General features: G+C 52.2%; 8 protein-coding genes across 9 annotated transcripts; 5 read left to right on the forward strand and 3 right to left on the reverse strand.

Annotated features, from left to right (window-relative positions):
* Nucleotides 1-1,222: 1,222 nt before the first annotated feature.
* Nucleotides 1,223-2,317, forward strand: L3040_002402 (uncharacterized protein; the record flags this gene model as incomplete). Its single annotated transcript, XM_007289696.1, has 1 exon — nucleotides 1,223-2,317. The coding sequence occupies one exon, from the start codon at nucleotides 1,223-1,225 to the stop codon at nucleotides 2,315-2,317; it is 1,095 nt and encodes a 364-aa protein (XP_007289758.1).
* Nucleotides 2,318-2,792: 475 nt separating this feature from the next.
* Nucleotides 2,793-3,543, forward strand: L3040_002403 (uncharacterized protein; the record flags this gene model as incomplete). The annotated part of the gene is made up of 2 exons (XM_066155538.1): nucleotides 2,793-2,988; nucleotides 3,059-3,543. The coding sequence occupies 2 exons, from the start codon at nucleotides 2,793-2,795 to the stop codon at nucleotides 3,541-3,543; spliced, it is 681 nt and encodes a 226-aa protein (XP_066012534.1).
* Nucleotides 3,544-4,650: 1,107 nt separating this feature from the next.
* Nucleotides 4,651-6,075, reverse strand: L3040_002404 (uncharacterized protein; the record flags this gene model as incomplete). The annotated part of the gene is made up of 4 exons (XM_066155539.1): nucleotides 4,651-4,740; nucleotides 4,793-5,881; nucleotides 5,929-5,987; nucleotides 6,036-6,075. 4 exons carry the CDS (start codon nucleotides 6,073-6,075, stop codon nucleotides 4,651-4,653), a joined length of 1,278 nt encoding a protein of 425 aa, XP_066012535.1.
* A 347-nt stretch (nucleotides 6,076-6,422) lies between these two features.
* On the forward strand, nucleotides 6,423-8,506 carry L3040_002405 (uncharacterized protein; the record flags this gene model as incomplete). 2 transcript variants are annotated; one of them, XM_066155540.1, is made up of 6 exons in its annotated part: nucleotides 6,482-6,580; nucleotides 6,652-6,701; nucleotides 6,758-6,825; nucleotides 6,875-6,912; nucleotides 6,963-7,397; nucleotides 7,448-8,506. In XM_066155540.1, 6 exons carry the CDS (start codon nucleotides 6,482-6,484, stop codon nucleotides 8,504-8,506), a joined length of 1,749 nt encoding a protein of 582 aa, XP_066012536.1. The 2 variants fall into 2 exon arrangements, with proteins under 2 accessions (XP_007289755.1, XP_066012536.1); XM_007289693.1 differs by having other exon boundaries at nucleotides 6,423-6,701; nucleotides 6,753-6,825.
* A 347-nt stretch (nucleotides 8,507-8,853) lies between these two features.
* On the reverse strand, nucleotides 8,854-10,010 carry L3040_002406 (uncharacterized protein; the record flags this gene model as incomplete). Its single annotated transcript, XM_066155541.1, has 2 exons — nucleotides 8,854-9,899; nucleotides 9,986-10,010. The coding sequence occupies 2 exons, from the start codon at nucleotides 10,008-10,010 to the stop codon at nucleotides 8,854-8,856; spliced, it is 1,071 nt and encodes a 356-aa protein (XP_066012537.1).
* Nucleotides 10,011-10,784: 774 nt separating this feature from the next.
* Nucleotides 10,785-13,238, forward strand: L3040_002407 (uncharacterized protein; the record flags this gene model as incomplete). The annotated part of the gene is made up of 4 exons (XM_007289691.2): nucleotides 10,785-10,895; nucleotides 10,953-11,220; nucleotides 11,268-12,187; nucleotides 12,297-13,238. 4 exons carry the CDS (start codon nucleotides 10,785-10,787, stop codon nucleotides 13,236-13,238), a joined length of 2,241 nt encoding a protein of 746 aa, XP_007289753.2.
* A 1,619-nt stretch (nucleotides 13,239-14,857) lies between these two features.
* L3040_002408 (uncharacterized protein) lies at nucleotides 14,858-17,768 on the reverse strand (the record flags this gene model as incomplete). The annotated part of the gene is made up of 4 exons (XM_007289690.1): nucleotides 14,858-15,134; nucleotides 15,191-15,678; nucleotides 15,732-16,858; nucleotides 16,916-17,768. The coding sequence occupies 4 exons, from the start codon at nucleotides 17,766-17,768 to the stop codon at nucleotides 14,858-14,860; spliced, it is 2,745 nt and encodes a 914-aa protein (XP_007289752.1).
* Nucleotides 17,769-20,652: 2,884 nt separating this feature from the next.
* Nucleotides 20,653-23,460, forward strand: L3040_002409 (uncharacterized protein; the record flags this gene model as incomplete). Its single annotated transcript, XM_007289689.2, has 3 exons — nucleotides 20,653-20,793; nucleotides 20,868-21,144; nucleotides 21,206-23,460. The coding sequence occupies 3 exons, from the start codon at nucleotides 20,653-20,655 to the stop codon at nucleotides 23,458-23,460; spliced, it is 2,673 nt and encodes an 890-aa protein (XP_007289751.2).
* Nucleotides 23,461-24,184: the final 724 nt, after the last annotated feature.

Below are 24,184 nucleotides of genomic sequence, written 5' to 3' on the forward strand. Positions count from 1 at the left end.
GCACGGATTTGCGGAACATGAGCTCGAGCATAAAAAATGTGTAGATCAGGCTCATCCATCAACGACCTCAACAACTTCATTGTTTCAAGCCGATTCTTGTGACAGTGATCTCCACGCTCGAGGTGACAGATCTGTTGGAAAAACTAATATTTGGAGCGCCGCTACTGAGGATCATCCAGAGAACCGGCCTAGGGAGGACGAATGAAGCTTCTGGGATCTCTAATAATGGTATCGTTCATGGTCAATTTGCCAGGAAACATCGAAGCAGCTTGATGGTGGCCTAAATTTCAAGGCACAATGTTAGGTTTTCTCCTCAAGTTAGTTCTTCCCTCACTCTTTTCAGTACAATTTTCTGGCAACGATGCGGTGTCTACTGAAGATGAGTCTTTTTTTTGGCATCATTCATACCAGCGCAAGCGTGTGGGCCGCTATTTCAAACGGGCCTTTTCTGAGTACCGGCAGTTTTTCGGCAGAAGATAGGATCGCCTTGTCAGCAATATATGGATAACGCCTTTCCTTGATAACATTTCAGTCTTCACATTCTCTCTTCTCCAAATATCTTGTTCAAAGCATACCTATGCTCACTAGCTTGGTGCTCACTGTTATATCACTGCTCTTGTCGCGCGTCGCCCGATTTGATTGCTCGAAGCAAAGAAATACTAGTGGCTTCTGCTAAGTGGAAGAACGGTAATGCCGGGGCTAATAAGGTCTTACTCGGCGTAACTAATTGACTCTCGAATGGCTACCACATGAAGTGATAGGAGCCTTAAAAGCCCAAAATTTTCAAAGACTATTTGTACTAGAGAAAGTGGTGGGAAGCCGATTCCCTGGTGACCCAGCACAATTTCATTGCTTGATCGTCTTAAACCTTGGGTTATCTCTCTATCTAGTACCATGTTATCTTTTTTTTTTCTGAAATCCCGCGGTTTAGTGGAAAGACTTGTAGTTTAGTAAGGCATCCGGGTACTGGCACTTGTACCGAAGAGCCTTAATGCACACCAGAGATGGGTATAGACTACCACTGGTATGAATCGCAGTGGCTCCCAGTATAAGAGGCTCGATATTTCTGGGAGTTTATTTCTGATCTTTATTTCTGCATACTCTCATCTCTATACTGGGCACTGGATATCGTCCCAAAGCTGTCTACGACTACCACATACTTCATCAGTCCTTCTTCCTTCTACCTACATTATACTTTAACCACATTCGCTTCGTGGTCGCCATGGCGCCCAACGTCTTACTGGCTGCCAAAAAGGCAACCTGCCCCTGGGAATGGCGCATATTCAGTTCCAAGGACCAACCCGGCAAGCATCAAAGACTATATTTTGGCCAACAACCAATTAAAGGCATCTACTCAGTCGCAGCCAACAACAAGCACTACCTCGTAGCCATCAAGCCAAACAGAAGCCCCGATGTCGATGGCATTTTCAGAAAGAACACGCGCAAGAACATCTGCCAAAGGACACCCTTCGTTGACTCCAACACCAAGTCGGGAAATGAGGGTGCAGTGACGCCCGGGCAAGAGACAGCTACAGAGGCCAGATCAATGACATATGATGGCAACTCAAAAGCATCTGAAATCAGCATAAAGAGCCGACTGACTGAGTCGGCCAACGGAGATAGCAAGACAAGCAATAGCACTAAGTCGAGCACTTCAATAAGCTTTGTCCAAAGCCCAGTTGTACAACCGAACAAGGAGATCCACACCGTGGAATATACATTAAACAAGAAGGGTACCTTCCCGCACCAGAAATCGCCATCCAGTAAGGAGACGAAGGGTTACAGACGCCGCTTCATGTCACCGCCGCTAGCAACGATAGCGAAGCCGAACAGTCAAAAGAACAACACTACGAGGAAGACAACTGGAGTGCAGAAGATTGATCTCAATGGCTACAGATTCCTCGCTAAGCCACTTGAGATCGAGTTCAATGCTATCACCAACCGGCTGATGTTCCGCGCCGAAGTCGAGGCGCGGAAAGCTGTAGGACTTTTGTGTAGGACCACGAAGTGTGAGTGTCAGGGAAAAGGTGGTGCTACGTGCGGGAATACTGTCAGGAAGGAGATGTTTGTTCTGGATGATAGTCTGAGTTGGATCGTTCTTGAGAGGGAGAGGAAGCACCCGTACAAGGAGGGCGAGGCGCTCTACATGATCGATGAGTACGGAGAGGGCATGATGCGCCAGAGTGCGAGGGAGGCGAGGTGCAGCGAGATTAGGATCCAGATGATGAAGGGCAAGTTTGTGGTTGCCGAGGATGAGGATCGTTACGCGCTTCTTCTGAAGTATTTAGGGCTTGAGTTTGGAAGTTTGGATATCTAATAAGCGAGGACACGTACAAATTAGGGCGAATCGTATATCAAGGACGGACGGACATGTACCTATGAAAAGTATATTTTAAATATACAAACGCAAATCTCCCGCCGAGTACCGAGAGGAATGGTGAAGGCCAGGTTCGGAGGCCATATATATACAACTAATTTTGACGTTCGAGCCTGCTGCTGATCATGGTACCTACAGTTGCTCGGGCATGGACTATCCCTGATATGGGTGGGATCTATCGCCAAGCCTTACGAAAATCATACATGAGACGAGCATTCCAGGCAAATTCATTGCCGTCCATCTTGCCATCACTGGCTCGCCGTCTACTTTGCCCTCCTCTTCACCGTCACCTTCTTCTACGAAACGAAAACTCCTCGCGGTAACGTTGCGGTAACGAGGACCGGATATTTATGACCTAGGGAGGAGCCAGCCAGCCTTGCGCCGTCTCCTGAACAACAGCACCCCACACAACCCCATGACGTCTTGGACGACGACGACGACGACGGCGACGACGACTATGACTTTGACGGGCGCAGTGGGTATGGTATCAGCATGTCCCAACTGCGGCATCGGACTGCCTGACCAACCGGTTATGGCATTAGAGGCCCAGAAGCAGATTGAGGATCTCGAGGCCCAGGTGCGACTGCTCACCCAGAAAGCCACAGACGCAGGTTTGTACTCGTCCCGTCCCCAACCTCCCTCCGACTTTTTACCAGTTTCCAGCAGCTAAGAGACGAGCAGTCGATCGGTGGGCGGACTACGAAGACGAAATCCAAGAACTCAAGACGCGAAATGCACGCTCGTCGATAGAAGCAGCCCGTGCCGAGGCCGGGTCGTCCCCCAGGAGCTCCTCCTATCTACCAGTACAGAACCGTCTCTCGTCCTTCCTGACCCGAAAGTCGACCCCGAATCTCAAGAACCCCGCCCCGCCCAACGCACCTTCCGCGACGGATCTCGTGGCCGCGTTGACGAGGGAGCAGGCGTTGCGACAGGCGGCCGACAAGAAGCTGGATGAGGCGAGCGGGGAACTCGAGGAGCTGAGCGCGCAGCTGTTCATGCAGGCCAATGAGATGGTGGCGACGGAACGGAAAGCGAGAGCGAAATTGGAGGAGCGGGTTGCGTTGCTGGAGAGTAGGGATGGGGAAAAGAGGAAGCGGCTCGAGAGGTTGGAAGGGGCTGTTGCGCGGATCGAGAGGGTGAGGGGATTGCTTGCGCCGGGGCGATGATGAGAAACGACGACTCGAAACATTGGATGAAATGAATGCGCTATTCCATTTCAAGGTGGGGGGGGGGAGGGGTCAAGAGGAGATAAAGGACGTGTCTTAGGATAAGGACATCGGGAACCTCATGGAGATTTCGACAAGGGACAAGAACTCCCGCGAATATGGATACCACCAACTTCGATACTGCTGTATACAGCCAAACACAGTTTCAGTCTTCGGATCCTTCGACCTACCCCCGCTCCGAGCCTGTATGGATGAATCAACGGATTTTGGCACGACTTCCTTCCTGGTCGAGCCGACTCCAAACTTAGTCGCAGCCGCGATATCATGCTTAGGGCTCATCCTGCTTCTAACGCAGCCTCACAGCGCCACTTGGTGGCTTGCCTATTTCTTCTTTCAGCTCGCTCCTCGAGATGAGGAGGACCTGGGTATTGAGATGATTGTTTGATTCAATATCTTCAACGAGCCTGGAGGGTTGTACGATTAGGAATCAGGCTGGGATGCATGCATGGATATGGAGTCTGGTTGTTGATTGGTTGATTGTGAGATACCTGGCTACGGAAATTGGGGCATTGGGAGTGTATTTTGATGGTTGAATTGATACCCCCGGTTCCTGTATGTTTTTCTAGCGTCTAATTCGTATGTTGAATTGATTCAAGAAATAAATTACATGCGCGGAAGTTAAATGGAATCGCTGCTACGCTATGTATGGTCTGTATTTCATCTCGACTCCGATGTGCGTTCTTGCATTTCGCAAGACCTGTCATCTCAGGCTTTGTTTACACAATCTGCAATTAAGTGACCAATCTGGAAGGAAGCACGAGGACCCCATCGAATTATGGGCGGCTCGGGATATGTTCACATGCAGGAATTTCTTATACGAGGTGTTTGTATCATCAGGACAAATGCGTATTCCTGTCGTCGTTTCATTTGTGTGCACTGGTCTTTGTTTGTACTTCTCTATCCGTAAGAATCGGGGAAGACCAACTAACCCCTGATTCTGGTCTAAGTATGGTATCGAGCGCGGCCGGAGAATACCTACCCTTTTTCAATCCTCGCTCTGAGTTATGATCAAAGTAGCCTACTAGTCTACACCGCAACGAACCCCTTTCATTGCTGTGCGCATTGCGGTTGGCCCTCGTCCTCGTCCTCGTCTTCCCAGCCGCTACCACCGCCTGGACCACGAGAATTGGCACCGAACTTGGTCGTGTCAGCTGTGTGCGTTTACAAACTGTGGGGACAGGGAGCTTACCTCTTCGATCTCAGCATCAGATTCGAATTCTACCTCATCAACCTCAGTGGCCTCGATGGGAGCTTCGGGCTTTGGAAGGACCTTCTTGAGATCGGCGAATGCAGACTCATCCGCGGTCCAACCGTTTTCAGGAAAGACAACCTTGAAGATCAGGTAGAGATCACCCTTGGCGTCGCTCTTCTTCAGTGGCATTCCCTCGCCTGCCACCTTCAACACTTGGCCGGGTCTGAGAACCTTTCCTTGTGGGTGGTTGAGGTGGATGCCACGGCCATCCAAGTGCTTCAGGACAACCCGTGAGAAACCAGTGAGCGCCTCGGCAAGAGTAACGTCCACCTCCGCAGACAGATCGTCACCAGCTCTGTTGAAGATAGCATGATCCTCCTCAACAAGAGTGAAGACGATATCTCCCGGAGTCTGATCCGGTACTTGATCCCCCTCGCCCTCTAGAGTAATACGCTCGCCCTCCTGCGCACCTCTTGGGATGTAGATTTCTAACACCTTTTTTTCTGACGTGGTCCGTTTGCCCTTGCACTTCTTGCACTTGTCCTTTTCCTTGAACATCTTTCCTGTACCTGTGCAAGCATCGCAGACCATTCTCTCCTGGGTGACCAATCCTGGACCAACAGATCTCAGTCCGATGGTAGCACCATTGCCCTTACACCTCTCGCAAGTGGCCGGCTTTGCCTTCTCTTTGCCTCCGGACCCCTTGCAGTGGCTGCATATAATGTTCTTCGTGCTGGCGAACTTGACTGTTTTGCCCTTGTACAATTCCTCTAGAGTAACTCGGTATTCTTGCTCCTCGTCGCGCCCTCTCCTCGGTCGCTGTGGTCCACCGCCGAATCCTGGTGGCATGCCGCCGCCACCTCCCATACCAAAAAAATGGGCCATAATATCGTCCAGATCTGGTCCACCGGGTCCTCCAGGTCCGCCTCGGCTCGGGTCGAAGGCGGCCATGCCATGGGTGTCGTAGAGTTGTCGCTTCTCCTCATCAAACAGGATTTCGTATGCTTGGCTTACAGACTTGAACTTCAACTCTGATTCCTCCCTTTGGTCTTCTGCAACCTTGTCGGGGTGGTGTTGCAGGGCAGCCTAAATTGATCGGCATCATGAATGCGAGGTAGATGGGGGAAACGAACTTTGTGGTAGGCCTTTCTGATTTCATTCTTGGATGCAGTTTTGGAAATACCGAGGACATCTATTCAACGAGTTAGTCATGCAATAATAGGTGGTGTCGCTGACTTGCCGTAGAGATCGATCTCCTCCGTGCCGCCGTTGGAAGCCATGGAGTGTTTTGGTGGAATGGGAGGATTGGGAGATTTTCACGACTCTGAGGTGCGAGTTGTGTTGACAGTCAAAAATTATAAATTATGACCTCGAAGAAAAATTAGGTTTGCCGTGAAGTGGCGCAAAGCATCAGTGTTGTGGTAACTATGTAAAGATTTGTATCCAACGACGCTTGATTTGCCATACAATCGTGTTTTTTTTTTTAGCGTCGCGCTTGGGCCAGCCGGGGTAGCAAAATCTATTGCTCCGTAAGGACGAACATACCCTACCATATGACGGCGCATGGACTGATGAATATTAAGAAACATCTGGGTCGTTTTTGAAGTTCCCGTGTCTGAATTAAGTAATGCTTCTGCTTCTTTCGGCAGCTAGAAGAGCGCCCAAAATCCATTGGGTGTGTCAGTCATGTCGTGGGCACGCTTCCAGGAGTCCGAACACCTTCAAGTATACTTCGTTGTCAACAGCCTCGCAAGAGCTCCGAAAAGGAGGGCCGGCTCGAACGCGGTTTGCTCCTTCACCGACCGGCTACCTGCACCTGGGATCTTTGAGGACAGCATTGTTTAACTTTCTGATAGCCAAAGCTACCGGTGGAAAATTCCTGTTGCGGATCGAAGATACTGATCGGGTAATTAATTTCATTCGTGATTCAGGGGCGAAAACATGCTAACCGAAGAAGAATAGGACGCTAAAGGGTGCTGAAGAGAAGTTGTTCCAGGATTTGGAATGGGCAGGTATAGAATGGGATGAAGGTTTGACTTATTCTCGAACGCCCTGAGAGGCCCTATTGACGATTCCCAGGTCCGAAAGTAGGAGGCCCTTTTGGTCCATATAAACAAGTAAGTATCTCTACTTTCCAACCCAATGCTCAAAATTAATCCATCGCTAGTCCGAAAGAACGGCACTGTATCGAGAGCATGCTCAGAAGCTGCTAGAATCTGGCCATGCATACAGATGCTTCTGTTCTCCGGAAAGACTTTATGAGCTGGCTGCACACCGTTCTAGACAGGGGTTACCGCCAGACTATGACAGGACTTGTGCGCATCTTCACGGAGAACAATCCGATGAGAAAGCTGCAAAAGGAGACGCTCATGTTGTCAGACTCAAAGTACCGGACAAATACCCTATCTTCCATGATTTGGTGTATGGTCTCGTACGGCAGCGCAGTGACTTGACGACGAAGCCAAGAGGCTTTGACGCTTTTGGAGCCATTGGATCTTTCGATGATCCTATTCTGCTGAAGTCTGATGGATTTCCTACATACCACCTTGCAAACGTTGTTGATGATCATCTTATGGAAATTACTCATGTTATTCGAGGCTCTGTAAGTCAACGCCTGCAAATATATATCCTTCTTATACTGATGAGACACAGGAATGGATGTCATCCACCCCAAAACATCTAGCAATGTATCAAGCCTTCGGCTGGGAACCCCCAGCATTCGCACACGTCGGTCTCCTCCTCGATAAAGATCGGCAAAAGCTCAGCAAACGCACTGCCTCTACCGATATTTCCGCCTACCGCGAAATGGGCATCTTTCCCGAAACCCTCACCAACTTCGTAGCTCTGCTAGGCTGGTCTCACAACGCAGGCAAGGATATCATGAGCATGAAAGACCTTATCCACAACGCTAGCATGAAGTACACGCGTGGCGACTCAATCGTCGGCTTCGAGAAACTCAACTTCCTGCAGAAACGCCACGCTGCGCGGTATGCTTCTCAAAGCGAAGCACCGGATCACCCCCTCCACGATCTGACTGAGCTCGCGGTAAAGCCCATCGTGAAACTGCTCGACAGGCGTCTGGAGAACGCGGACAACCAGATACCAATCTATAGCGCCATTCCAAAAGGGCAGGCACGAGAAGAGTATATCCACGCCATCCTCATGGCTGACGCGCAAAACTATCAAACACCGTCCGACTTTATAACCCGCTCCCACTACTTCTTCAGCGCCCCTACCGCTGTCGAGCTCGCCGAAAAGGTACCAAATTTGAAACTGCGCAATGTCCCCCCCGGCATCCCCTTCGTGCCGGACCTCGACACGGTCACTCTTTTCCGCTCCATCTATCAACATCCAGAGGAGGAGTGGACCGTAGAACACATCCGGGGGAAGATAGCGTGGATCATCAAGCAAGGCACCACGATGAGCTTGGTGGCCTTGAATGAAGATCAAGGCGAGACGGGCACGTCGGGGGGTGAAGGGGCGGAGAAGATTATCTCTCAGGCGTGGGGGAAGCTGTTGCATGGGTATCTGAGATGGGCAATTGCGGGGAGCGTGCCGGGGCCAGATGGGGCCCAGACGATGCAGATCTTGGGTAGAGAGGAGACGATGGGGAGGCTGGAGCTAGCGGAGAAGGTGATGAGAGAAAGCCAGGCGGAGCGCGAGAGGAAGGCGGCAGAGAAGGGGGTTCAAGTCAATAGGGAGTGGCTTTAGAGGTTTGCGAGAGATGTGTAGTAACGGTTTAGACTAAGTGCCAGGAGAGAGACGACGCGTCGTCCCGGGCTTGTGTATCAGTAGAAAAGGTATGCTCTTCGCTTTACTTGCGTTGTTGTAAGGAATAGAGCTTGGCATTGAAGAGTGAAAGCTTGACACACCCGTCATTCGTCCATGTCATTCTGATATCTGCTGTAAATTTTCTCCTGTCTAAGCCATGTAGCCAGTTCATGAATCATTATACCCCTAACGCCATGTTGTATAAGTCTGTACGCCAGCAATGCTCAACGGCCTCAAAGACATGATCTGTTGCATTTTGATAACTGCTAGTCCATCTCCAACGCCCCTCAGGTTTCCGCAGGCTCAGTCTCCATCGTAACATCCGGTGCAGATGCGGGCTCAGGCTTAGTTGTCTCCGGGTTGATCTTCGCAGCCTGTCCCAGACCGTTGAAGAGCTTAGCCTTGATCTCCCCAGCCATCAACCCCGAAGCCTCCTCCCCGGCAATCTTATTGCTATCTCTGAGCACCTTCTCCAGCTGCTGATCCAGGGCCTTATTTCCTGCGCCCATTGATCTGCCACCTTTCTGGATAGCGGTGCCCGCTTCTCTGATCTTGGAGCTCAGATCAAGCATTTGCTTGCTGCTGTACTCGCGGTTTGTAAAGAGCGGACTCTGGCTAATGGTCTGCACCCAGTACTTATTCCACAGCAGCTCCAATAGGTGGGTGTCGAGTGAGCTCTTGAAGTGGGAGACCTCCAGCGAGTAGTACCTGCTTGCATGAGCACCGAAATCTTCTGCCTTGGCCAGAGGAATGGTTTGGTATCCGTCGTCTGCTCCAGAATTGGGAGGTTTGTAATCCTCAGGGTATGTTCGGAAGGCACCGATTTCGACCTTGCCGGCAGAGATGGTGCGATCAGGATCGATGACCACGGCAAGAAAGGGGTCTGAGAAGGTCTGTTGAGTGGCTTGTGTGCTGACATCGATACCGCTGAGCCAGCAGCCATAGCCCGGATGACTATGGTACCATCCCACGGCGTTTTCCAGCTGGCCCTGATCACGACATGCCTGCAGGTAGCCCACCATGTATTCGTTTGCTTCGTCCTGGGCGTTGACTCTGGTCTCTGTGCCTTCAACAGGCAGTCTGAATGCATCGGTGACGATGATGGTATCTCCTGCAATCTTGCCCTGCATCAGACCCATGACTTCGATGCTGCCTCCAGACCGTGCGTGCATGACCATCTTCAGCAGAGCTACGGCTGAGATGCGGACATTTTTAAAGTGGTGAGGGTCGGTCTTCCATGGCTTCGCATCGCCTATGAGTTTCTGCTCGGCGGCGTTGTAGGAGTAGAGGGCATCGCGGTGAGGATCGATAAGTTGCACATCGTTGTCAAGCTCTGTTATCGATAAGGTGGGTGAGCTGGGGGTGGGGGACGTGGGAGGAGGGAGATGTGTAAAGAAAATATGTGATTTAGTAGCTTACCCCAGGTCTTCCGGGCGGTATCCATCGTAGGATATCGGGCTGGGTTGTTGGTGTTCTTCAATGTGGTAACCCAGTTGTTGTTGTTGCTGTTGTGCTGATGAGGACATGAGGATTGGGAATTGGGAATGGAGGATATCCAAACGAGGGACACTGAGCCTCAAAAGCTTGCCTTGTGGTAGCCTCGTCCTATCGTCAGTGGGGCTATAGTGGGACTCGATGCGGGTGTTGCTATGTGGCAACCACTGTTTTCAACGTGGGCCTGGGGATAATATCCACATCATCGTACAACTGATGTACAAAGTCTGGATAAGGTACCATGACATTCTAAGTTACATCCTCGCCAATCCAATCCAATCCAAACCCAACCCCGATTCTTCATGAGCTGTACAGCATCAATCCCCGAAGTTTCGCTGTCGCGATCACGATCACGTCGGTCGGATTAACCAGGTTTTGTTTGCTCCCTGCGTCTAGCTGAAAGTAAGTCGCCCAGCGTAGCCGCGCTCAAGGCTCAAGGCCCAAGGCTCAAAAGGCTCAAGGTCTTTCGTTGTACTCGGTGTTTACCTCAAGGTATCACCTACCGCCTACCTACCTTACTTTACCTTCTTTACCTTACCTTACCTTACCTCCCTACTCACGGTCCTGGTCTCGATCTTCGCTACCACGAGTCGCAATCTCGACAAGGGATACCTCGTCTCTTTCTTTCTCTTCTCTCCTTTCCATGAAGCTCTCAACTCCCGTCCAGTCAAGAACCAAACCCCCGGACTTCGACGCACCTGGGTCTGCTCGCCCGTCGCCCGTCATGGACACCAGCTATCTTACCACCCAGGTCGCGACCATCATTGGCCAGCTCCATGGCCTGTTCGATGAGATTGGGGTGCCCAGCCATGTGCGTGAGAGTCGAGAGTCGGAGGTAAGCCGCCCGCAAAGAAATACATCCCACATGAGAATCGAAGCTGACATCTTCTAGTTGTTCTCTGCGCTATCCGAAACGCTACACAATCAGGTTCGATTGGTTGCCGCCGAGAAGAATGACTTGACGGAGGAGGCTCAGCGCATCATAACCACAATTAAGCAAATGGATGCTTCGCTTGACGACAACAAGTCCCGGCACGAGTACGAGGCGGAGCATGAGGATCTGAAGATCACCTACCCATTGACGCGTTGCCTGCAAGGCTTGAAGGAGAAGCACCTTCAGATCTCCAAGTTACATAGAGAGCGCTTCGAACAAATCAAGAGTAGGCAGCCCAGAATCATGATGTATATAGATGCTAAACTCTTGCAGAGCTCGTACAAGCCCTCGAATCGTACTCATCCCACCTTGAACCATCATTTATCAAGATCACCCTGCCCCCGACGTCCCCAAACTCCACGATACCTCCCACGTTCGACTTGTCGTCCATATACGTTACCGCTCTCGACGACGAATTCACTCGGGTATACGAGGAGTACACGCGTCGTGTTGCAACCGTGAAGGCGTTATCCGAGCACATCATCCAACTCTGGGCTGAGCTTGGAACACCCCAGGCCCAGACTGATGGCACGATCGTCAAGTATTACCGCGACTCCCCTGAGCAGTTGGGCCTGCACGAGGACGATATCGCTCGACTGAGATCAAAGAGAGACAAGCTTGCAGAAGAGAAGAAATCACGTGAGAGACGATTGAAAGATCTCAAGGCTACTGTCGAGGGACTGTGGGAACGCCTGGGAGTGGAGGAGCATGAGAGAAAGAAGTTCTGTAATGCAAACCGGGGGTGCGGCGTACGACAAATCAACGAGTTTGAGGACGAACTGTCAAGACTCAACGAGCTCAAGCGACAAAACCTCCACTTATTCGTAGAGGATGCCCGATACAAGCTCCAGGAACTTTGGGACGGTCTGTATTTCTCAGAAGAAGAAATGTTGGAGTTTACCCCTGCGTTTTCGGACGTCTACAGCGATGCGTTGCTCGAGGCTCACGAACAGGAAATCGAGCGACTCGAGGCATTGAAGGAGCAGCGTGCCCCTACTCTGGACCTTATCGAACAGCACCGCTCGCTTGTAAAGGACCGAAACGATCTTCAAGCTTCCAGTCAAGATGCATCTCGCTTACTCGGCCGTGGGCAAAAAGGCGAGAAGAGAGACCCCACACGCCTTCTGAGAGAGGAGAAGATGAGAAAGCGCATTGCGAAGGATTTACCCAAGGTAGCTGCGAACTTGAGAAAGGTAAGACGTCCCCCGTCTTCGTCTTTTGGTAATCAAAATCTGGCCCCACAGGGCTGCATCAAGATCCACGATCAGGCCAACGATGTGTGCATACAGCTAATTTTATCAGGTCCTAGAAAAATGGGAGGATGAATACGGTCGGCCTTTCTTAGTACACGGAGAAAGATACCTGGATGAACTTGAAGCGTCCGAATCAAAGCCTGCCCCTGGTCCTCGATCCAAGACACCCGCTGGTCCACCGCCGCCTGCTGCGAGACCTCCAAAATCGGCTTCAACCATCCGGGGAAACAGTGTGATGAAAGCTCCTCCTCCTAGTAGACTCGGTGCTAAGACTCCCACCGCTGGTGGAACTTTGAGAAGAAACCCCGTTGCCGCTAATTCCATGGCCAAGTCCCCCTCGAAGATTCCCGCAAGAGCACCTCTGTCCAATCTCAACCATGGTGGAAACTCGCCAGAGCGTCGAGCTGCGGCAGATACAAGCACTCTCCGGGGCAAGATGGGTCCTCCACCAAGTAGGGCCCCTCCTCCGAAAATGAGAGACCTACATGTTCCCCAACCGGCAGCAACCCCGACTCCTCACTCTCTCTATCGCGCCGACAGCGTCACTTCGAGCATTGGTATCGTTCGTCATGTAACACCTGAAGATGCTTTCCGTGATGATGCAGGCTCGGCATCACAACGCAGTGCCCGACCACAGTCATACCACGAGCTGAAGTCATCCATGCGTCAGAACGAGCGAGATACACAGCCACGTCCACCCGTCCCCGCTAGCCGACAAATTTCAAATACGTCGAACAACACAACCGTATCCGGCTCTGAGAATTGGCAGACGATCGAAGATGATTCTGAGCCCGAGCTAGACGCTACAGATGCATATTATGCGAAGCTACGAGCTGCACGGAATAAGCGCTTCACCCCCGAAGAGTATAGCCAAGGTGGACAACCCAAGAAGCAAAAAGGCATCCCACAGTACGATAGTCGAGGCGGTGTCACAGAGGCCCGCATTCTCTCTGGAAGTGAGGCCAATTGGACGGACGAGGATGCGTTTTAGCTCCTTCGATGAGCGACGTCTTGATGCTGTTGATATGTTCTCGTTGCAGTTTTTCGCGTGTCATGATCCACGACCAATGCCTTCGATGACGTTGATGGCCTGAATTTCGCTTCAGCAGTTAAAAATTGCCTCCTGGCTCTCTGCCTCGGGGTCCATACCCTTGTCTATTTGGCTTCGATATCTTCTGTTTTATTGTTCGAGTACATTACTTTGGGAGAAGGTGCAGCACGGTCTGACTCCTTCCTTACACGTTGGCATCATCTGGATTTCTTTTGTTGTTGGAGTAAAAGGATGACCTACCAAGGAAGTGGGGAATGGATGGATGGATGGATGGATGGATGGATGTATCAAGGCGTTTTCTTACGAGATCAAAGTGTTTTGATTGTGTGTTTGGAATTGTATACTAGATTCGAATTACAGGAAGTATCACATAGGTCTGCCGCTGCTGTTTCACAGCTAGCTAGCGAAATATGAAGTATCGAGAATGATGTCTGTTTGTATGTCTGACGTGCCCGCTGTTTTTTGGGGGGGGGGGGGGGGGGGGGGGGGTGGGTTGGAGGGGAGGGGAGGGGGAGGGGGGAATGGGGTCGCCGCTCGCTTAACCCCTTTTAAAAGTGGAGAACTGCAGAACTGCAGAACTGAATCTGAATCTGAATCGGGCAGGAGGTACCTAGGTAATAAATACCCTCTCTCTCTCTCTCTCTTTCAACTTTCAACTTACCTTCTCTCCGCAGCATCCTCTCATAAAATACCCTCCACTGGCAACTGGCAACTGGCTGCGTCGGCATCGGTATCGGCATCGCATCTTCCGGTCGGTACGATTGATCATTGATTAATGACGCGCCCCTTATCCATCACTTTCTTCACATGATAGGTAGGTACCTACTGCCTGCCTGCCTACCTGGGTGTGTATGTATGTATATGTATATGTATGTATATGTGTATGTATGTAAGGTATGTATATGTGTGTATATGTGTGTATATGTGTGTATATGTATGTACCTAATCGGCCCCCCTTTCCCCGCTTTTTTTTTTTTTTTTTTTTTGCGAGGGATAAAAGGAACAAGAGGATGGAGGAGAACGAGAATGAGAATGAGAATGAGACGGACGTACGAACGAACGAACGAACGGAAGCAGAAGCAAGTTTTTAATTTTCAGGGCAGAGGAGGGTGGTAGATGTCAATTGCCATGTCGCAACAGTGCAGGCGAGAAAAGGCAATTCACAACTTCGCAAGAGTGGAAGTTTGTTCATACGTTATTCTAACATGTATTTGATTGGCCTTAGATCATCGTTTCATATACCTGCCGTACCAGCAGCCATGCACCAACCAATACCTCCAACGCCATATTATCCATGCTTTTGGACCCTGCTGTAAAAGATACGCCGCCATCTATATATGCATATATATGCAAAAACGCAAACAACAATGCCTCCCCAAGTAGTGGCCCAGCCGCCCAAATCCTAGCAGCAAATCTCCACGCTCCCAGCTTCACAGCTGGGGTATATTCCTGCTGTCAAAGCTCTCCTACGTAACAACTAGTGTTTATATACAAGCAGAAAGGTTGGCCGCCATGCTTCATTCATCCTCTATTCGTCACGTGCCCGTAGTGACGGAAGCTTATCTCGCACTGTCATTCGAAACAGTACGAATTGTAGCTGCATTACCATTGACCAGGGCGAGATTTGAATCCGGTACAGTGAGGGTTGGCCCCGAGGGTCGAACGACTGGGAGGGCCGCCGGGTTGGACATGAAACTGCGGTCGATGTCCATACTCCGAGCCAGTCTTCCACCCGGGGTCCGCGGATTGACGACGTTGACACGACCACGACTCGTCGCCCTGGTGGGGCTCTCGTCGTCATCAGAAGCCTCGTTTTGCTCCTCGAAAGAACTCAAACTACAAGATAGGTCAACACGAGACCTTGTCAGTGGGAGAAGCGGGCGACCACGTACCGAGCGAAATAATCTGCCAGGCCGTCGTGACTCGGCGTACCGAAGACGTGATCGTAAAGAGGCGGAGGCGTAACCGTTGGTGGTGGCGCATCGTCTGCATCGAATGGAGGAGGGTTGAAGCTCGGAGCCCTCAACAAGTGAATGGGTCGCTGCACTCCTGCAGCGGCATTGGTCGACAGATGCGCCCGAGGCGGTCGGGCCAGGTCCGGCATCGCATTCTCGTTGACGGGTGACATCCCCAGCCCAGCGTCTGCACTCTCTATTGCTGGCATTCCTGGAGGCGTGGCTATCGGCGCAGCGTTAGGGCACCCACAGACGTGTTGTTGACTGAGGCCGGTGCTATGGTCCAAGTACGAAGGCAAAGCGAGGTTAGCTTGAGTGGCACGACAATTGAGAAGCGAGATGGGGGAATCGATCGTTATCTCAAAGTGGCGACGCTTCTTTCCGGTCGGATCATCGACGTCGTTCCTCGACACGCGCATGACGATCTGGTACCATGTTAGACCAGGCAACCGACGGACGGAGAGGGGGGAGTGTGTACCTTGATCCAGTGGTGCACATCGACATTCTTCCATGTGCAATCATTTGTCAATCTGAATTTCCTATCCTTCTCCATCATCTCACACGTGGGCAGCTGAACATCAATCTCCATCTCAGTAGATCCCGAGAGGCTGGGAATGCCGAGGTCGATGTCACCAAGCATGTTATTGCTTCGCTCTGGCAGGGGCTCGGGTTGGGTTCCTTCGCGACGAGCCCTCAAGAGTCTTTCTGTCTCTGCGAATTGGCGACTTTGCACGCGCTCGTCCTCGGTCCGCTCGCCTCCTCGGAGAATCCTGATCTCCGATGCATCGTACTCCTTCGCGAGTGGCTTCCCCGCGGCCTTCTCGAACAAGAGGATCTTCCGTTGAGACTCCCTCCTCGCGATCTTTTTGTTCCGCGCGTAATAGTCGACGCTCTCGCTGACCAAGACCTTGATCTTATGGATCTGAACTTTGGCCAGCGGCGTGAGTTTGAAGGCGATTGGAATCTTGGAGCCCAGGGGGAAAGACTTTCCCGAGATCATAATATCGTAAAAGAGCTGGTCCTCCCATTTGCGGCTGATCGAAATCGGCTCCACCAATTCTAGCGAATCTTCGGACGGTGATCGGATGACTGGGATCTCTTTGGAGCCTACGAGATTGGTCTTGAATGCACCGGCCCGCTCCACCACGGCCTCTAGGTTCCACTTGACCGAAGCCAGTGGCAGCTTGAGCGTCTCGGGGCTGTTCTTATCGATCGGCAGCTCAAAGTTGTACTCGTAAACTCCCGGGAAGAAGGTTTTGTAGCCTTTCTGCTGTGGGGATGGTCCGAACTGAGACTCGGTCTTGGTGAAACTCCGCGACTGGTTGCTCTGCAGGGAAAGCCTCTTCTGTTCTTTGGCGGTGAGATTGGCGCCGGATCGGCTGGATCGGTTGGTGATGGCCGACAAGGAGAAACCACTTGCGCCATCAGGATGATCCAGTGCCAGGTTGGTGACGGACGAGTCCGCCGATTTATCGCCGCGTAAGGTATAATTGCACATCGTCCCGTAGCCATTCTCCGACCCATCGTACATGGCATTGAAGAAGGGGAGGATCTGGGTTCTGAGTGAGTCTTCCTCATGAAGCACGATCTTCTCGGGTGGGATACCTGTGGTACGGTTGGTTAGCTCATGGCAGTCATTGCTCGATCCTCGGATGACCTTACCTTCCGGCCACTCAGTTCGGGCTCTCCCCGTGAACTTCAACGTCACTGCCTTGATCTTGACGTTCTTGGTGATGTTCAACACGAGCTTCCCCCGGAGAAGCGAAGTTGTGTTCGACCCGGAATCCCGGGTCGTGCCATCGTGATCCAGACCCGTGAGAAATATCACGGGCTCGGCAAGGTTGATGTAGCATGCGATACCACCACTGGAGCACACGGGCTTCTCCGCCTCTCCCGCAGCCGACGCCTTGTAGCTGGGCGCGGCGCTACCGCTCCGTGGCCTGACCGCACTGAAACTGGCTCTTCGGGAGGTTGGTGGTGCGGATAGGAGGCTGCCTGTCGACGAGGTACTGGCGCTTTCCCCCAGCGGCGGTCGCGACATTATTGACGGGGTTATGGGCAGACTACCTCCTTCTTCTGCCGCAGTGGCTACCCGTCTCGCCAAAATGGTGTTGGTATCCGACGAGCCGAGGGACATGGATGCGCGAGGCGAGGGAGATGGCACCAGTCCCGGACTCGCCGCCGCCGAGGACGTCGTCGAACAGGGGCTCGAGAGGGACGGAGAGAAGATGGAGCCTAACACACGCTTTGCATTCTCCCTCGACGCCACCTTTCTGAGTTCGAGGTGAAACCTCGAGGGGAATTTGGAGGTTCTGGGAGGGGGCGATGGCCGGAGATCGAAGGGAACGAAACCGGCCGGCAACCTGGTGATATGGATAGAGTGCGGTCGTCTCCGGCGGGGACTGCACGGAGGGGTCGGAAGGCTCACGGGCAAGAGCTTCTGAGCGTAGAGAGTGGACGGGTTGTAGAAGACCTGTCCCCGGCTGGTATAATAAGAGAAGGTGGAGTCTGACATGACGGGGGTTGTTTAGGTTAGTTATTACTTTTGCTGTTGCGAGCGCGAGAAAGGAAAGCCGTCGTCGATGGGGGGGGGGGGGGGGGGGGGGGGGGGGTTGGTTAGTGTATAGAAGAAAAGAGTGAGTCGTGGGTATGACTGTGAGTAGGAGTGTATGATGGTAGTGAAAGTTTTATGACCCGTATAAGGGAGTGAGTGTGTAATGGGTGGGCGATCGAGTGGGGTGATCGAGTGAGCGTGTGGTAAGGAGCATAGAGAGAGAAGAGAGAGGGCACTCAAATAGCGAGCGAGCTGGCTATTTTGTCCTTGTGGTGGCAAGCGGATAGGCAGGACTGAGCAGGGCAGAGACCGCACAGCGATATGGCAATTGTCTTTGCTCGCCTACCATGTATTTCATGCCATGAATGAAGGACAGGGTGGGTGCCAGCACGAGATGGGGGTCGGGGGATAAGGCTGGGAAGAAGGAAGAAGGGCAATGGGGAGAGAGGAAGAGAGGAAGAGAGGAAAAGAGGAAGGGAAGTAGGTTACAAGCACACAACAGGGGCAAGCAAGCAAAAGGATGAGACAGACTCACCTCCGTACTATGCGACCGGTAGGGCGGTATACGGTCTGTGGTTGGGCTCGTTCGTTGCCGGCAGCAGCACATGGGCACATCCAAAAGCCGGGCCCCCAAAGCTATCCGGGAAGGGTTTGGGGGTTTGGGATTGGGTTTGAGTTGTGTAAAGCTTTGGTCTGTGTCTTGAGGTGTACGGTATGAGGTATGAGGTAGGAGGTATGAGGTATGAGATGCGAGGTGTGCAGTGTGCGGTGTGAGGTTCGTGGTGAGGTTGTGAAGCGCGAGTGAGGTCTGAGGTCGGGTATCGGATATCGGATGTAGGTATGTCTGAGGTCGGTTCTGGACTCGTCTGTCTCGTCTGGCCTCGTCGGATGTTGATGTGAGTTAGTTGATGCTGATGTTGATCTTGATACAGATGATACGAGATGAGATGAAAAGGATGGGTTTTTTTCGCTTTGGGGCTCTCGCGGAGATCGGTATTAATCCCTGGTCGATGATGACGCTTGGCAGGGGGAGGGGGAGGGGGAGGGGGAGGGGGAGGGTGGAGGGTGGAGGGTGGAGAGGGGGGGGGGCATTGGAGGTTGGGGTAACGGATATACTTTTTTCTCTTTCTGCTGTTGCGAATCTGCGATGCGGTGCGATGGGTAGAGATAGATATGCCGGATGGGAATTTGGAGATGGAAGCATGGAAAGGATAGAATGAATGGACGGAGAGGATGGAAGGACGAAACAAATTGATTGAATTGAAAGAATTTGACTTTGGCTCCATACGGTACTACTGGTAAGTATTGTGCAGTGCTGTGCTGTGCTGTGCTGTATTGACTGACTGCATGACAATGCCGACGGCCCCGGATCCAATGACGACGACAGCCGCCACGTGGGAAGAGGTTGGTTGGTAGGTACTACGTACGTAGGTAGGTACCGGTACTGGTAGTACTGTCTGTCCGCACGATACGGTACGGTATGCGCAGGCCGATTGCCAAGAAGCCAAAGTTCCGATGGCAAGGCAAGGTAAGATGCGGAATGGATGGATGGATGGATGGATGGATGGACGAATGGGTGGATGGATGGATGGATGAATGAACGAGTCCATGAATGAATGAATGAATGGAATCCTCTGTTCCTCGTCGAAACCATCCGGATGGGATGCCTGCATGGCGTTTCGACTCGCATGAAGCAGAAGTTCGGTGTCAGAGTAGAAACTTTTCCATGGTTTCAACATTTCAATAGGTACTACGTACCTACTACGTACTACCGTACTCGTGACTGGTGGGGGCTTGGACTCGGCTTGGCATACCAATTCCAAAGGATGTCCACAAGCGACTACTACCTACCTAATACCTTCGGATACCTACCTACCTACCTACCTACTACTACTACCTATACCTACTACTACCTACTCACTCTACTACCCCGTGGGACCGTTGAAGGTTCGAGGAACAGACATTCTGTTGTATTCTGTTGTACGGGACCGGTACCACACCACAATACCCAGTGTCGGGATCTTCGGTACCTCGTACAAATACTCTGCAGTGCATGGCGTGCCAACCAGCCACCACCACCCGACATGTCATGATTCATCCATCTCATGATGCGTCAAGTGAGTGACTAGGTAGTAGGATATGGTTATGGATGTTCCTCACTCACCGCCGCGACTTCAAGACTTTTCCCAGCCAGCATTGGCGCAAGAAGAAAAATGCATAAAGAACGCATGATAAGCAATATACCGTACTGCTCCAAAGCCTCCAAGGCCACGCAATGCCATATTCCATCATAAGTACCTTGCCCCGTACTCGACTGATCCTACTCGTCCGGCTTCTTTCTACTTATTAATCACTGCCCGGATGGGGCCAGCAAATCCAGAGAGTCGGTCCTTGGAGTACCGGTAGCTATATCCGCACTCAGTACTTTCATTTTTAGCCATCTTGGCCGAGCGGGGGATCTACCATGGTCTGGATCTCTCTCTCTCTACTGTATACGGCCAGCAGCTAGGTACGGTATCAATCACGACTGATAATTAGAAGAAGCAAAACGAAAAAAGCAAAAAGAAAGAAGAAAAGAGAAAGAAAAAAACGAAGAAGAAGAAGAAGAAAAACAGAGTAAGAAATAAGAGGTACACATGCTCTATGTGTTGATTAGATGCTAAATGTCTTTTCCGTCAATCATCGATACCTACCTACCTTCCTTTCCTTCTACCATGATCTCAGACCATGTGATCTTATCGATAAGGATCAAAACACGCCAAATTTGTCGCGTCTGTAGGCAGGTAAGTCAGCAAGCCGCGACTGCCCTCAATTCACCGATCCTCCTCCTCACGCCCCCCACAAAATGGCAGAATACCGTGCCAGCAAATCTCGCCAGGCAAATATTTCACTCAATGCATCCGCCGATATCCAGGCACAGGCCCAGGCCCAGGCGCCTCTGGCGGGCTGCGTCATCTGTTGTACCTCGGTGCCGGACGAAAAGCGCGTAAGTTGCGCTCCTTCCGCCGTCACTTCCCACCGGCATCGATTGCTGACCCGTCTCCGTCGACCATGGAACAGACTCAGCTGGCAGAATACGCAAAGCAGATGGGGGCCTCCCATACCTATGACTTGACCCCCGAGGTGACCCACCTCATCGTTGGGGACCACGACACCGAGAAGTACAAATACGTGGCGAAGAACCGGATGGATGTGCAGCCCATGACGGTGGCCTGGGTCGAGACGATGCGGGAGCTGTGGATCAATGATCAGGACATTGATATGGTCTCGTTGGAACAGGAGCACCGGCGGCCTATCCTCCAGGACTTGAAGTTCAGTATGACGGGTTGCGATGACCGTACGAGATCATTCCCCCCATCCCGACCCGGAACCAGTGCAACACTGACCGATTTGTGAAGCTGAGGAGAGGATGCAGATCGCGGAGATGGTGAGAGCCAATGGGGCAATCTACGAAGGCGACCTGACCAAGTCCATCACGCATTTGATCTCCTTCCGGACCGAGGGGGCAAAGTACAAAGCGGCCAAGACCTGGGAGCTGCAAATTGTGTCCATCGAATGGCTGCGAGACAGCTTGGAGAGAGGGATGGTTCTGGATGAGAAGTTGTACGACCCGGCCTTGCCACAAGACGAGCGAGGATTGGGCGCTTGGAATCGAACGGTGCCGCAGAGGACTTCACTGGGCAAACGAGCGAGAGAGTATAGCACTGCGACTGACGGGGGCAAAAGAAAGTTACGGAGGACGGCGAGCACGAAGCTGAGCACACAGAATCAAGAGATATGGGGGGATATCGTGGGAGCCGCAGCAGAGAGTAGTAGCAAGGTGGCACAGGTCAATCGTAGTGGCGTGTGGGAAACGAACGATGACGATACTCAGAATGCCTACCCCCCCGAGCCAACAGCAGCTACCGAAGACGATGGGCGGAGCCGCCCAACTCAGTCAACTGTGGTGAATGAAGCGAGGATCGACGGCATCTTTAGCGGATGCCGGTTCTTCCTGCTTGGATTTCCCCAGGAGAGGGAAGATGTCCTTCGCCAACACCTGATCCCACACGATGCTGATGTAGTCGACTCGGTCCCAGCTCTTCTGTCTTGCTCACCGAGCAGCCACCCAAAACGACTGTTCAGGATGGTTCCCCATACCAAGCTGCGCTCGGATATTCCAGCGCTGCCAGAGTCCCAGGTGCCAGTTGACACAGTCACCTACTGGTGGTTGGAGCGGTGTCTTCATCAGAAGCGATTCATAGAACCTGGCGACCACGTTCCCGATCGACCGTTCCCAAAACTCAAAATCGAGGGGTTCGAGGGGGTGTCCGTGTCATCGTCTGCCTTTACCGGCATTGATCTAAAACAGTTCGAAAGAGCTGTCAGAATGATTGGCGCCGAATACAAAGAAGACTTTACCGCGGATACCACCATGCTTGTCACCAAGACCCTAGCCGGTGTCCGGAAGGATAAGTATGAGTACGCACAGCAATGGAACGTTCCTATCGTGAGGGTGGAATGGATCTGGGATTGTATCAAGGCTGGTGAGAAGATATCATCTTCGGGATACCGCTGCCGGTCTCCCAAGAGAACGGGATCGCTACCAGCTACCAGGGAAGGCAGCATGTCCAAACCTCCGTCGGGACACGGGCGGACCAGCAGCGATGCCTCAAGAGCGCCTGCGAGGGCAAACAGCCATCCTTCGAGAGCCTCGATGCGGCCACCGCGGCATTCGAGACTTGACGAGTCGGCATTCGCTTCTAACGGCCCTGGAGAGGAGCCATCCAGACCATCGATCAAACCACGGAAGGGGTCTCGCCTTGACAACACAGCATTCGATACAGGGGTGGGAACTCCTGCTGCCGACCACTCGCGGCGATCCATACCCTCACGACCCTCTGCCCCAGATAATACAGCATCGATACCCGATGAGCCAGCTGAGGACCCTCCTGACCCCAGTGAACCCGAACCCGAAGAGCCGTCCGCACGTGATGAGCCCCCGTTGCCCACCGAGCCCATCTCGAAAGAAGAGTACGAGACACAGGGCTTTCCGTCACTGCCAGCGGCGTCCGCCGTTGAATCCCAGGATCTAGCACATAAAACCCAACCCCTATCTGAAATCAGCAACAACTCACCAAGCCGAAGCTCACGCACGACGCCCGCAGCGCCCGCGCCACCCGACCAAACAGCCCCACGCCAGCAAGAAGAAATGAGCAACGCCATCTCCAACCTCCTCGCCAAAGCCAAAACAGCACCCACCCAAGACGCCCCCGAACCTCGCAAGCGCGGCAGGATTCTAGGGCGTGTCACAAGCAACATGTCCGCCGGCTCAAACCTCTCTCGAGCTACGTCGGTGGATTCTACAGCTACGCATGGCCATCCCGTCGAGTATCCACCGCATAATAGCAATGACCAGACCGCGAATGAGAAGATCCAAATGCTACTCAATGGAGACAAAGCGCCGGCCGGTGTCGAGCGTCAGCCTCCGGCAACGCAGCTGCAGTACGAAGATCCTGAAAGCACGGAGGCGAGGGAGATGGTAATGGCCAAGATGAGAGGGGAGAAGGTGCAGCGCAGGAGTGGAATAAAGGAGAAGGCGATCACGCTTGGGGACGTGGGGCAACTGGGAAGGCCGACTAGGAGAGCGGCTGCTGGGAGGGGGTTGGGGTAATACCTTGCCAAGGGTTGGCTACCTCCTGTATCCAGTGTTGAGCGGGCAATCTTGGTTTAGACAGGTCATGACAATGAGATTTGGAAAGGCTTGTGATTATGGCTAGGTGATCTCCTCTCGAGGCCCTCGCGGATGTTGTTGCGGTCGCAGTGACTCGTGGTGTTTTCGAGGGAGCGGTGCACATTGTTTGCGTGGTGAAACTACTTTCGCGGTCGTTGCTGCAGAAACTCGAGCGAGTACTCCGAGTAGCTTACTCCGCAACGTGGTAGGGGCGGCGGCTTGGGCCGGATGCTCACCTGATTTTCGGATTTTTGGATCTTTGGATTTTTGGATTTTTGAGGGCGTACTGGGAATTGAGTATTATTAAATACCTAACTACCTTGGGGTAGCTGATGATGAGAGCCTCCTTTTTTTTTTTTTTTTTTTTTTTTTTCAGATGCGGAAAGAGTTTACCGATTTGCCTGCTTGTTTTGCTTATCTTATTGCTTTTCGGTTTTGTAGCGGGATTGGGCGGATTGGGAGGATTGGGAGGAGGGCTTTTGTGGATGGGTGAATTAATGAGTGGATGGATGGATGGATGGATGGGTTTCTAGTTCGTTGGTGGTTTGAGGGAAGGGAGGTTGGTGGTGCCTGTTTGTTTTTGGATTGTCGTGATAGGGAGGGGGGGTTAACTAACCGGTGCCCTTGTAGCCAAGATGTTTTTACAGTTTGGTTTAGATAACCA

This window comes from Drepanopeziza brunnea, assembly GCF_022702325.1.
Source record: "Drepanopeziza brunnea f. sp. 'multigermtubi' strain 214-2 chromosome Unknown ctg3, whole genome shotgun sequence".
Taxonomy (NCBI): domain Eukaryota; kingdom Fungi; phylum Ascomycota; class Leotiomycetes; order Helotiales; family Drepanopezizaceae; genus Drepanopeziza; species Drepanopeziza brunnea.